The 13,263-nt window shown below is 44.4% G+C and overlaps 1 protein-coding gene and 1 pseudogene across 1 annotated transcript; both read right to left on the bottom strand.

Moving 5' to 3' along the window:
- Nucleotides 1–685: 685 nt before the first annotated feature.
- Nucleotides 686–1,625, bottom strand: LOC119278708 (cytochrome c oxidase subunit 3-like). The gene has a single exon (XM_037560042.1). It carries the CDS (start codon nucleotides 1,596–1,598, stop codon nucleotides 801–803), a length of 798 nt encoding a protein of 265 aa, XP_037415939.1. The 5' UTR covers nucleotides 1,599–1,625; the 3' UTR covers nucleotides 686–800.
- A 684-nt stretch (nucleotides 1,626–2,309) lies between these two features.
- Nucleotides 2,310–3,524, bottom strand: LOC119278707 (annotated as a pseudogene).
- Between the last annotated feature and the right edge of the window lie 9,739 nt (nucleotides 3,525–13,263).

Below are 13,263 nucleotides of genomic sequence, written 5' to 3'. Positions count from 1 at the left end.
AACTCAATCAATATCAAGAACATAAAGAGTTTGTATAGAGATGGATTTCTCTTCAGTTCCAAGACTTTTTTTTGAATGGCTCGTGTTGCGCTAGTGACACGAGGGTAAAACGCTCGAGTTGGCTTGCTGACTCGAGGAGGGAAAGGCTCCATTTGCTTTAGTGAATGGAGGAAGAAACAACCATAGTAACTATCTATGAAATTGATTGATGGATATGAGAGTGGTGCAAGACCGGGACAGAGGAACCATAGGAATGTTATGTCAGGTTCCTTGCTCACTTCTCAAGCCCAATATCATTCCTCCATCTCGGACTTTCATGCTAGAATTAAGAACCCCCCTAAACAATGACAGCGTACCGAGCGGGCCCTACGTCTATCGGGGAGCTCAAATCCTCACTAGAGTGAGGCACGTCTCGATCAATACATCTCGAATCTAAAGATAGAATGTTATTGTTATGATGTCCCCACTCTGGAGTATGATTGACCATATCATCCAGCGAGTGGTCTTAAGCGCTCAGTGCATCCATACTAAACTCGAATGTGCGCGCTTCGGAAGAGAAAGTAATGCGAACTACTAACTGTTATGCCGGCTTGGCCCGATCAAGACTTCTATCCCTCAGAAACTGTCTGGCGTCTTATCCGTGTGCGCGGTTGAGGAAATTGGACTTCGTATTCTTCCTGGGTCTGGCTCGGCTGGAATCTACAATCTACACCTCTCCAAACACAATATCTTGAGTACCCGGAGAAGTTCTCTTTGTCTTCGAGCTTTTATTCCTCAATCCACTTATTCGTTCCCTTCTTTCATATACCTCCCCACCAATAGATAGAGACAAATGGGAATAACCGAACCACGTCTACAAAATGCCAGTACCATGCAGCTGCTTCAAAGCCAACGTGATGCTTCTTGGTCATCTGACCAAGATATTGACGAATACTACATACGATCAAGAAAAGAGTATCTATAATCACATGAAAACCATGAAAGCCAGTTGCTAAGAAAAAGGTAGAACCATAAAGACAATCCGAAATAGTGGAGGGTGCTTGGTAATATTCCATTCCTTGAAAGCCAGTGGATACTAGAGCCAGTGAAACGGTTGCTACTAAAGCGTAAACTGCTCGTTTTTCCTTCCCCGCGAGTATAGCATGATGAGCCCAAGTTACGGCAGCTCCGGATGAAGGGAGAATAGGGGTATTAAGAAGAGGGATTTCCCAAGGATCTAAAACCCCAATCCCTTTTGGGGGCCAAATACCTCCGATCTCTACCGTAGGTGCCAAAGAAGTATGAGAAGAAGCCCAAAAAAAAGCAAAAAGGAACATAACCTCCGAGACTATGAAGAGAATAGAACCATATCGAGGTCCTAATTGTACAGCTTTTGTATGATGCCCTTCCAATGTGGATTCACGTAGAACATCCCGCCACCATACGAACATGGTATAAAGGATAAATATTAGGCCCAAACTGAGAAGTGTTGCACCCCCTTGAAATGAGTGCATGTACATCACACCTCCTACGGTGGTTGCCAAAGCTCCGAGTGAACCCGAAATAGGCCATGGACTTGGATCTACCAAATGATAAGAATGCCTCTGAGATTCAATCATAAACCACTTTGCCCCGGTTGTCTGTAAACCCCCCTTCACCCCCATCCCCTAAAGTGGTAAAGAAGGAGGCTCTTTTTTGTCTCATTAGGACAAACAAATAGGAAGGGATAGTTCTTTCATTGCATTGATAGAAGTGAGACTATCAAAAGATCTCTCTATTATTTAGAGAAAAGAGTTGGCGTGGGTTCTACCAACGAAACGAAGAAGTTTTTGATTGGTCTTTATCATTCGGAACCCTCTCCGTATTAGTAAGAAAAACACACCCAGACTCTGACTTCAATGGTGGGAACAACCTCAGCACTCCGGCATGAACATGAACAATCATTCTATGCAAAATTTCATGTATGATAGTGGTCGATCCCTCGGGAGTGACATTCGTTACTTTGGATTTTGTTCACGCGGTGATCTTCTCTCTTTCCAAGAGTACTACCCTTTACGTAGTCTATGTCTGGGGAGACAGGTGCGGTAGAGAGGTCCCCCACTTCGATTCCTGTCCCGTTAGCATCTCCGATCCGAGAGTTGGGATGACTCCGTTAGTTTCGGTCGGGAGCCGGACGGTAATGGACCTACAACCCTTGCTTGTGGACTAGCTGCAGAGCTAACCTTTGTTCTATTGGCTTGGTGGTTGCTACCAAGATGATTTCTTTATGCCCATCAAAGAACCTCGAGATGCTAATCCACGAAAAATGATACGATAAATGCGAAAGAACTCAACTGCGGAACGAGGGCGACCCGTGAAAATACCTCGGTTTCTTACTCGTGCCATTGAACTCTTTCTTGGCAACTTGGACAACTTATAACGATGTTTGTCCCGCATATCAGACGGAAGATCGGGTTACAAAATTAGAAAGCTTTCGTCTCAATTCATATTTAGCCGCGAGCAATCTACGTTTGTGATCTCGTATATTTCGTCGCTTCTCCGGCATCTTACTTAGTTTCCCCCTCATCTTTTAGCAAAAAGCCGCTCCACAGTAGTAAAGTCTCATCTTTTGTATTGGCCGAAGTGACAATAGTCACATTGAACCCTCGAATATGCTCGAAGATCTCGAAATGATCTTCCAGTTCCGGGGAGAATTCGCAAAACTCCGTTTCCATAAAGAATTTGATGGAGTTTTCCCGTATTTCGACCGGAGAATCCAACATAGTCATTACTGTAAAGATTCTGACCAAAAAATGGTACATTCCATGCCCTCGGAGAACGCTTTGTCGTGCAAAGTCACTGACATATCCAGTGTCTTTTTCGGACCCCAAGAATGGATTGGATCAAAACGACTTTCCTGCTTGAAAATAGGGGCCCCTTTGTGTCTGTATGAATCTCTGACCGCACAAAATCTCCATAGCCAATTTTCCAAATTGGATTCTGAAATCAGAGGCAGCTTTTGGTACTAATCTTATTTCAAACAATCCAGGAACTTCCATAACATTGGCGTGATTCAGTTTGAGCAACAGATCCTGACGTAATACATCTTCGTAATGAAAATGGAGTGGAAACATCATGGCTTTTCCGCTTTTTTTGAGAATGAGCACTGTGAACTATCCGCTTCAAAAAGGATAGTTGATCGAACCGAAACCAACGTCAAGTACGAGTTATTAAGCGCCGAATCAAAAAAAGTGTACTTCCTTTACGCTTGATGTAGGATTTACCTATTAATATGAAGTTCACTCTTCTGCTGACTTGAGTCCAGAAGGGAAGCGACTGATTTCCAATTCTTCTTTGCTAGCGCTTGACTCCTGTGGAATTCCATTAACAAGCTTAAAAGAAAGCCTTTTATTTGGTTTTTGAGATACTAGTTATTTATAGGTTAAGTTCGATATTTCACTCCGTGGGCCGGCTAATTAATTCAAGTAATTCCTGGAGGGGAATCAATCGAAGAGATTGCCTGCCCATGCTACAATTCCTTACTCAAAAGGACTAGAGTGCTAAGCAGCCTTCCTGGCACCACCACTATAATGAATGGCTCAAACAAATAGGAGATGAGAATCTAATTGATCCTTTCTAGAATAGAATATAAAGAGAAGCTTGTTCTGCCCATCTATCTAGAGAATGAAAAGGAACTAATGCCACTGATAGGAAATCCATAGACCGTACGCCCACTTACCACTCTACCACTTCAATTCAATGACGGACTTCACCGATACCGATACCAAACCTAGCTTGAGAGAGATCGATCACAGGCATGTGGTGAACGATACCGAGAGAAAGAGCACTGAAATGAACCATATCGAGCACAGGTCTCACTCTACAAGTCAAGTTCGATGAGCTCTTAGCGGACCTGTGCCTACTATCTACTAAGTGTGTGCTAGGGAAAGAAAGCAAGCTGAGCAGTTCTCACTCTGTCCGGTGACCAAGAAAGCTTAAAGAATACCGTAAAGTGATCACTGAAACCTCATACCGATTCGCCACGTGAAAGCGGGGTTAAGGTAAGGCAGGAAAGACTGGCGCCGAAAGATATATATGTTTTGAAGAGAGAGATCCGCAGGCAAAAATATTGAAGGAAGGACTGACTGAAGGAAAGACCGTAGCAAAAGCCGAAGAAGATGCGAATCAGGAAAAGGGAGACGAGTTCCAGTTGTTAGAAAGACCAGTGCCCGGAAAAGCAAGTCGGAAGGGGATCCGGATGTTCAGTGCTTAAATAAAAAAGATAGGTGTTGCTCTGTTGTTTGCTTTGAGGTTTCCCCTAGTTGGGGAGACCGAGAGGAAAACCAGTAGGAAGGCGATCCAAAGTCTAGTGTGAAAAGAGATAGTTGCCCGCCTCTTGATGGAGAATTGAAAACATCCCAACGTATCTTTCACTAATTAAGTAGTAGTGAGGCGTCGGTACGTCAGCTGGAGAAGAATGCTTGCTTTTTGTATCACTGGTGTAGTGATTGACACGGTCTTCGCATATTGAACAACCTAAGAGTGGAAACACCTTAATCGCTTCTCCAAGCTTATCTATATATATTTCTCGATGGAAGCAGAAGGAAAGGCTTAAAGAAGGTGACAAGAAGAGAAACTTATTAGTTCGTCGTAGCCAACTTATCATTCCAATGAGAGGTCGAAGTACGATAGAAGTTATTGATACCGATTTAGGCGAGCAGCATAGCCTGGCAGAGCCAGAGGAAGAAGTCCGTCTTGTTAGCGAGTTAGCGAGTAGTTTCTTTTAGACGATTTCCGCGAGCATACTAGCTTTTCACGAACGCAGAGGAGAAAGAAAACCAACAACCAATAGGGTGAGGCAACTAACTACCAATCCTTTTATTGAATAGCCGCGGCGTGGGTAAACATAAAGAAGCCACAGAAGAAATCAAGCCAAAGGCTTCTCACTTTCTAAAGTAGTAAAAAGTGGATCCCCGCTTCGAGGCGCTTGGCGTAGATCTTTGAAAATCGTCAATCGGGTGAGCCAGCTATTATTGAGGGAGGCCAGGTCTACATACGTAATATCAAGTTGCTCTAGTTGCGTGTCTTTCGTACGGAAAGATGGGTGTTTTTATCCAAGCAAGGGAATAGAATAGGTAACAACCCCCCCCCCCTCACATGAAGCCTGTACGCTAGCTACCAACATATACTATGGAGTCCATGGCTACCTCCGCGGATGGAAGACCGTAGATTTTTCACTTTCGCTGAAGAGTTGAACTCTGACTGAAAGGACTTGACACATTGCCAAGGCGATTTTATTAGCCAGCTGTGGGATAGAGATCTGCGGTAAACGAGTGATAGCCTCTAAAGAGTGCCGAAATAGGATTGGTTCCTTTTTCTAAAGATCCGAGACTGGTGAACGTATTGCATAATTTAAAGAAGCCCATTTCATTAGAGGGAGGGAGCCCTTCCTACCTTTCTTTATTTAAGTGCTAGTCTCAAATGAGACAGTTGCCCGCCTTGGAGGGGTTGTAGCGAAAGCTCCGAAGTCCACTTCTTTACCAACTTGAATTCATAAGGAGACCGAACTCTATTCATGCTCAAGTGAACCACGGGTGATGATATTCCGCTGTTCTGAAATCAAATAGGAAACGGATGGCGCTTGAGTTTTTGATCTCGCAAGCAAGGAAATCTATCTTTATTCCGTGGATCAGGGAGCCTGTTATGAGTTGGCTTTGGGACAAGCCCTGTTTCTTTAGACGAATCTGCCCTAGAACTCACTTTTGAAACCCGTTGAAGGAAATCCCGATAAAGAGAGGGAATGTGCTATAAAGCTTCCATTTTTCTTCTACACATTATACATTACTCATTGGGTTGATAACTGAGGATAGATCGCGTCAATTCACTAAAGAAAAACTGCTTTTCCTGAGATTACTGGCCCGATACCTTCCTGCCGATCCGGAACGGCGGATTCAGCTTCAATCCGAGGGCTTCCTGTGGCTGTTTCTGATTGACATGCCTGTTTCAAAGTGCAGTTCTCCAGGTCACAAGAGATAGAGATAGAAATGATCCCTGGCCGAGTCTAAGATCTTGGGTTGTTGGGATAGGATTGCTTGATTCCAGTTGTGAGTGGTTGATCAATCTTTTCTTTGACTGGTCTGCCGGATCACTTCCACTGAGTCCTGAAACCTTTACTTAGAACTTATATGTAAATTCTGCCACTGATCCCCATTTCTACAGCTTGCTTTTAGTTGACGGTTAGGTTAGTTCGTCTACCCACACTGGACTGGCATCAACAACGACTACTCGAACTAGTCGTCCATCAACAACAACAACTACTCGGATTAGTAACATTCCTCAGAAATAACATATATCGAAGTCGAAGGAAGAGCGGAAACCTGCTTCCCCAGAAACACAGTTGTGCTTCACTTCCTTGCCCAGAGACCAGAATATGGATTTGGAAAATGAACTTGCTCTTGATCCTCGGTCGATGGTTGATAGCTAGGCTTTCAGGGAATCAGAAGTTGTGATAATAGGCCGGCCAGTCCGGAACGTAGAGCAGATCTATCGGAGAACAGGGAGCAGGAAATTCTTGCTTGAATGCCCGGGGCAAGCTCCAGCAGATACAACAGATCCATATCCATAAACAAGAATGAAAAGCGGATTTCGATTAGTGAATGGATGCTATCCTGACCTGGCAAGAGATCCTGATCATTACGAGATGCTAATTTTAAACCTCCAATGCCTTAGAGCAGCAAATCCATCAACCCCGGACAAGAAAATCAAACAAAGTAGTGGCCAGGCTCAAGAATGGGAAAGTCAAGTTCTAGTACGGCTATCGCGATGTGGCCAATGGATAATAAATAACTTGCTAACCCAACCCAGCAATCAAACAGATGCTAGCAACGGCTTTCGCGCTAGAAAACCAAGCCTTGGATCTCCACATAGAAGACAATTCATTCCAATACCAATGAAGCTAAGGCAATAAAGCAAAGGCAAGTTCCAATTATGTAGTGTAGTCGCTCTCATCCCCAAAAGGAAAGAAGATTTTTGGATTTCACCCACTATTCGTTCCCTCTATCCGAACGACACCACTGATCCGATGCTAACTCTTTTAATTGACATTAGTAACATTTTCCACACTTGCTTCTGTTCTCCAATTCCTATTCTCATTCCAATTCTCATCCCATCCCTCGAGATAGCCGGGCCAGTGATTCTCTTTAAGGATCGAACTATAGCAATAGCAAACAAACCGAGCGAGGAAGCTTACTTACCAGGGATGGATACCAGTTCAGATGGATTTCCGTATTCACTTATGAGGCTCGAATCTCCTCTTCCACACTGGCAGCACCTAAGTGAAACAGAAGTTTTCTTATCAGCGGACTGGGTATCGAGGTCAAATAGCAGTACGTACTGGCAGCCTCCCGATGTGGGGTTCCAGGGCAGAGGTCAGAGAATCTATATGGTCGGTGTCTACGCATGCTTGAATTCCATATCCATAGCTGTCAAAATGACGTTAGTAGGATCATCGGTCGGGAGTCAAGTCAAGGGAGTGAAGTTGAGGGAAAAGCTCTTTCTCTCCAAGTTTGAGCACTGGCCTAAAACTGGATCAAAGATTGGAATCCGGAATCCAAGTCTCTTCTTTCTTATACGAGTTTATTTCTTAGTAGAGTAATGTTTCCCTTTCCTTGACTGTCTTCCCGGAGAGATTCCTTGATTTCGGTATTTCACTACTATAGTTGGAGTAACGTCCCTTGCTATCTTCATTCTGACCTTTCCCTAGCGGCGCACAGTGACAAATCGAGTTCAGGTTCTGATCTGGCTCGTACACTAAACCTTACCAGTAGCTCTTGCTCTTGCAGCAACTGTTGCACTACAAGCACAAGCTATTCTTCTAACTTGCTTGACACACTGATGGACCTTGACACACTGATGGAACAATGCGGCCGACTCACTCACCTTCCGCCCTTTAGTAGGAATCTGAAGAGGAAGGAGCCTTAGCTGCTTCTATTCTATGCAATTCTCTTCTCATCCCTGCGCCTGCTCGGCACATAAACTAACAATCCTGCTACTTCTCCTTACAACAACTGCTGAAGCTGAGAGGCTAGGGGACTCGGGTCAGGGCGGGATGAGTGCTGCTATATGGTTTGAACCCTCTATCTGTAGATCATTCCTTTTACTGATTTCTAGCTTTTCGGAGGCACAAGTAGTTGATCACTTAGACGTACGAGATTCTGAAAGGATTGTTCTCTCTAGGCACATCTTAGGAAGGATTCCGTGTCCCTCCAACTCCATCCATTGGGCGGCGTCTTTTCATCCGGAGAAGCTGTCGAAGCGATAGCCATGTCTGATCCCCGTATCTGTGAAAGAGCAAGGTCTTCCTAGTGGAGTCTAGAAAAAGAGCCGGGTATTCTGAGTGGAGTCTGGAATGAGACCTGCTGCCTCTGGCTTGACCATTAGCTGCTCTATCTGTTATTGGCATGGCATTCCTGAACCCATAGAAAAAGAAGGATTAGGAGACGTCCATCGAAATAGACTAGGAGGCCTCTCACTAGTGCTATATAAGCTGTCGGATTCCCTTTCACTTAAAGCCATTCCAACAATCTATTCGTCGTAAGCCCTTCTAGCAGCAATCCAAACGTCCCTCCATCTGCATCTCCCTAACAGTCTCTGCACGTGGATCTCTTCTACTAGTGATTCAATTGGGGCCAATCCTGCCGCATCCACTTCCTTCTATCAATTAGTGGAATCCCCAAAAGCGGAAGAAGTTCTTTGCGCTAAATACCTTCTTTCCAAGCCGTGGTCCCACAACGGACCGAAATGGCCATCAGAAAGCAGATTCATTTTATGATAGAAAAAGAATCTGATTTCTTCTGGCACATGTATTTCTGAAAGGACTCCATCTTTGGAAAAGCTCGTTTGCACCTTGCATCGAATTAAACCACTCCTTTCACCGCGGATAAAGACTTGGTGGGTGGGGATGAGACGCTAAGGTAGGGTTCGGTCTGGATGAAACTATCTTTAACACGAGCTTCTTCCTTGTGCGAAGTACCAACTTATTGGAATTCAGCATTGCATATTCACTACCGAGATCTCTTATAAATTTTGGGACCAGAATGAATTCTTCCTACAGACGCCGTAAAGTGTGCGGTTTAGCAACCAAGCGTACAATGACCGAAACCAACAGCTCCATCATTTCTGAGAACTTCTCTCTCGCATAGAGGAGATCTTGGCACTACTTTATGTGTTCAATCCAGGGAGCCGCCCTCTTCTTCATATCTTGCTTGATATTGGTTTCATAATGAAAAGAGGAAGGAGTGTCGAAGCGATGTCGCTTCTCTGCTCTCAGCTCTTTGCTCGAGATGATGTGATCTGATCGATCAGTCTAGAATCTGTAACCAATTGGCTAAGTCGCTAAGTCATTGCGGACACTTGCCATCCTCTCATATCGAAAGACGAACAACGACTTCCGGGGTAAAACGGAGGGCTAAAACCTGAGCCTCTTTTTCCATCCCAGGAGGTAGCGATTTCAAGAGTACTTGGTTTAGAACTTCCAGTTTATTCAAGTAGTTTCACTCGATGAAAAATGCATGCAAAATTCATTCTATTGCTGATTCTCTGTCAGGCATTACACCTCTGTCCCAAGCTGTTCGTGTTAAGGTGGCCGATAGCGCGGAGTTAACTTCCTTGTTTCTTCTGCTTGATTTGATCTTTGCAAGTATCTGCTGATACCGCTCCATCACATCAGCCAAGGAGCCCCACATTCCAGAGTGCAATGAATGCAACTCAGAAGCCATTCTTATCTGTCTATGCCCCATATCTTGGATCCGGGTCTGCGTATGAATAGTATTCGTATCACAGCCGAGCAAGAGGATTGACTTACTCATTTCAAGCGGAAGTGGGGATTGAACCCAGTAGATACCTAGCAGCTAAAAGAGGTCCAAAGCACCGGATATGGCTCAAATAGTCCTTATAGAAATGATCTACGAACTATAACCTTTCGATAAGAAAGATTAGTTACAGAAGATATATTATTCTGTCTCACTTCCTATAGAAACCAAAGGGAGAAGGAGTGGGAGTTGAAAGCGACAGAGATAAAGTACCAGCAGCTGCAGTCGTAGGTGGAAGCCTTTCTTTCTTCTTGCACGTATTGAGCTTGGCGCTCCTTGAGATCTCGGAATAGCTCCGAACCAGCGACCTTGAGCGGGTCTCCTCAAAACCACCGTAACTACCCGCTGCGAGCCATGGTCCTTGTATGCTAAGGCGGAGATTAATTAATTGCTGCCACAGCAGGCGCCTATCTGTAGACAGATTGGATCAATAAATATAAAAAAAACTTGTCAAGCTTTGCAAGGTCCCCTTCTCAGAACAGCAGCAAGTCAGCACCAGGTCAAATTCTCCAATTACGGTAATATACCATAAACAATCATCCTTTAGGAGCTATATTATCCCTCTAGGGGAGCTAGTATAGTTGGCATAAGGTCACACCCCTTCTTCATTCCATTTTCTATTTTAGAACTTCGGGTTTCAAAGACTTTTCCCACAATAGAGGCTTTGTTCTTTTTGAGCAGAAAGAATGAATCTAGTAACGACGGAATGGTATCTATCTTCTTAATATTCGTTTTCCAGGGGAATGAGCCAACCCACACAAGAGTGCCTACTAGCTTGTCACGAACGCAGAGGAAAAGAAGTAAGATACCCCCGCCCCTGAGCCGGGACCCCTTCTTCTTGTACCGCTAGTGGTCTTGGATGAAGAACCACAAGAGCAACCTGAGGTAGTCGAGGAGGAGCCACAAGAGCAAGATGGAGGTTAAAATGAGACAGGTGGTAATACTTCTTTGGAATTGCCGCTTGCACTACGCAGAGAGACTAGGACTAATGCTGGAAAGCCTCCGGTCCGATATGGCTATGAGCATGACATTGCAAATGGAGTTTCAGACTCTTATGTCTCACCCGCACACAAAGCATTCATTGCATCTCTACAATCAGTGTCTATTCCAAAGGATTGGAAGGCTGCAAAGCTGGATCCCCGGTGGAAAGAAAGACGCAATGAAGGAGGAGCTTGGTGCACTTCAGAAGAACAAGACGTGGGATCTTCTTCCACTCCCAGCAGGAAAAAGAGCAGTTGGATGCAAATGGGTGTTCACCGTAAAACAGACTCCAGAGGGTAAGGTGGATAGATAGAAGGCAAGGCTAATTGCAAAAGGTTATAGGAAGACGGGAGATAGACTATGATGAGACCAAAGCACCAGTGGCGAAGATGGACACGGTGAGAACCTTAATCTCATGCGCAGTCAACTTACTTTGGGTGGCCTTTACATCAGCTAGATGTGAAGAATGCTTTTCTTCATGGTGGTTATTTACAAGAAGAGATCCATATGGACATTCCTCCAGGTTTTGGAACAAACAGACTGATGGGAAGGTGTGTAGGCTCAAGAAATCTTTGTATGGCTTGAAACAGTCGCCACGGGCGTGGACAGGTTCAGGAGAGTTGTTTGTGGTATGGGCTACTCTCAGTGTAATGGAGATCATACAGTACCGGCATAGACGAATCCATATCACCATTTTGGCGGTGTATGTGGATGATATTGTGATTACTGGAGACGATGTTGAAGAAATAAAATGTTTGAAGGCAAGACTGGGAGAAGCATTTGAGGTAAAGGATCTTGGACCTCTTCGATACTTCCTTCGGATTGAGATTGTTCGGTCGAAGAAGGGGGTAACATTAAGTATAGTGAACAGGTAGCTGATTGTTTTACTAAACGAGTAGGTCCTTGTGAGGGTTTAGCAATTTGTAACAAGATAGGCATGTTAGATATCTTTAGCCGGGGGAGTGTTGAGTATTGGGCTGGGCTGTATAGTGTGTGTTAGGCCCCATGGCCCATGTACCTTGTATGTATAGCAGCACATAGGAGCAATGGAAGAGATTGATGATCACTCATCAAATAATACCCATGAAACGAATCCAGACTCAGTGAGTGGTGAAGACCACTGACCCCAATAGGAATACGGAAGACCTAATTATTGAAGAGAATAGTACAATTAACAACTAAACCTAAAGGGATCCACTTGTCACAGAAGCAGTCTATAACTAATAGGAAGCGCCTATCTCTTACTTGATATCTGATTGATCTTGCAGAGCCAAATTGTTTGAACTTGATCGACCTTAAACGCTAGTTCAATTCCAGGACGACATCATATAATATACGCGAGGCTCAACCAATGATTTTGATTAGACACTTCTCCTTGTTGAATGAGAATGAAGGAAGAGTGCCGAACGACTAAAGCTAACAGCCAGCCCGGATACCTAAACTGAAGAGGATGTCCCACCATAGCAAGATATGATACAGACCAATTAACTGGTAAGCCAACCTTCCCCATTGCTTTTCTTTCAACTAACTAGAAAAAGAAGGGGGCTCTTACGCGACTAGGCCGAGGAAACCTCCACTACTAGCTGAACTGAAACACATCATCCCATCCATTCCATCAAGTAAGTACGGGTCCCCAGTGACATATTAAAGAATGCCAACTTTCTCCCAACCGGTCTGTGAGAAGAAATGCCTAGATACTCGGTATGAGGAGAGCTCGGTAAGCAGGCAAAGAGCAGGGTTTGGTAGGCTGAGCCTCTTCTGGGGCAGGAAATTGGTCTATACCCACAGTTGCTTTTGTTTTTTCGTATGGCACTCTTAGGGTGATTTGCGAAGTTGTTGTTTCTGACTGTAGCCTTTAAGAAAAGAAGTGTGTCTGCATCGATCGCATCAAGATTAATCTATGTTATTTTGCATACACAGTTCATTTCACTGGGCTGCGGTTGGCCTTAGCTTTAGTAGCAGGGTTGGCGCTTTCTTTTCAATGAGGGAATGGCTGGCGCTATCACCCATGGCACCTTCATCCTCAGCAAGAAGTGAGTAGTTGGCATTTCCGGTTTCCGAACAAATGGATACAAATTGACCTTGTGGATCCGATGATACCATGCCTGGGAGACTTTCAGAAGAATAAGAAGAAGAAGGCGGATTCAATTCTTCAAGTAAAAGTCAAGGGCTACTGGCAGTTTCCTATCAATAACGATCCTTTGGATCTATAATCATTGAAAGAGGTCTCTATATTACAACAATTGAGAGTTGCCTCTTGCTATCACTATCTCGTACCAATCAAGGAGCTCTAAAGCATGCTGAGCTGGCCGGGCGGGATCACTAGCTTCCGGTAATATGTGCTTGTTACTTCACTCGAGCCTTGAGAGAATCCGCCAAAGCCTATATCTACAAAAATGAAAGAGAAAGAAATAAGCAAATCTGAATAAGTTGATAGGAGGGAGTGCGGTGTTCT

This window comes from Triticum dicoccoides, chromosome 3B, assembly GCF_002162155.2.
Source record: "Triticum dicoccoides isolate Atlit2015 ecotype Zavitan chromosome 3B, WEW_v2.0, whole genome shotgun sequence".
Taxonomy (NCBI): domain Eukaryota; kingdom Viridiplantae; phylum Streptophyta; class Magnoliopsida; order Poales; family Poaceae; genus Triticum; species Triticum dicoccoides.
Note: the sequence above shows the minus strand (reverse complement) of the source record. Positions and strands in the feature narration are given on the sequence as shown.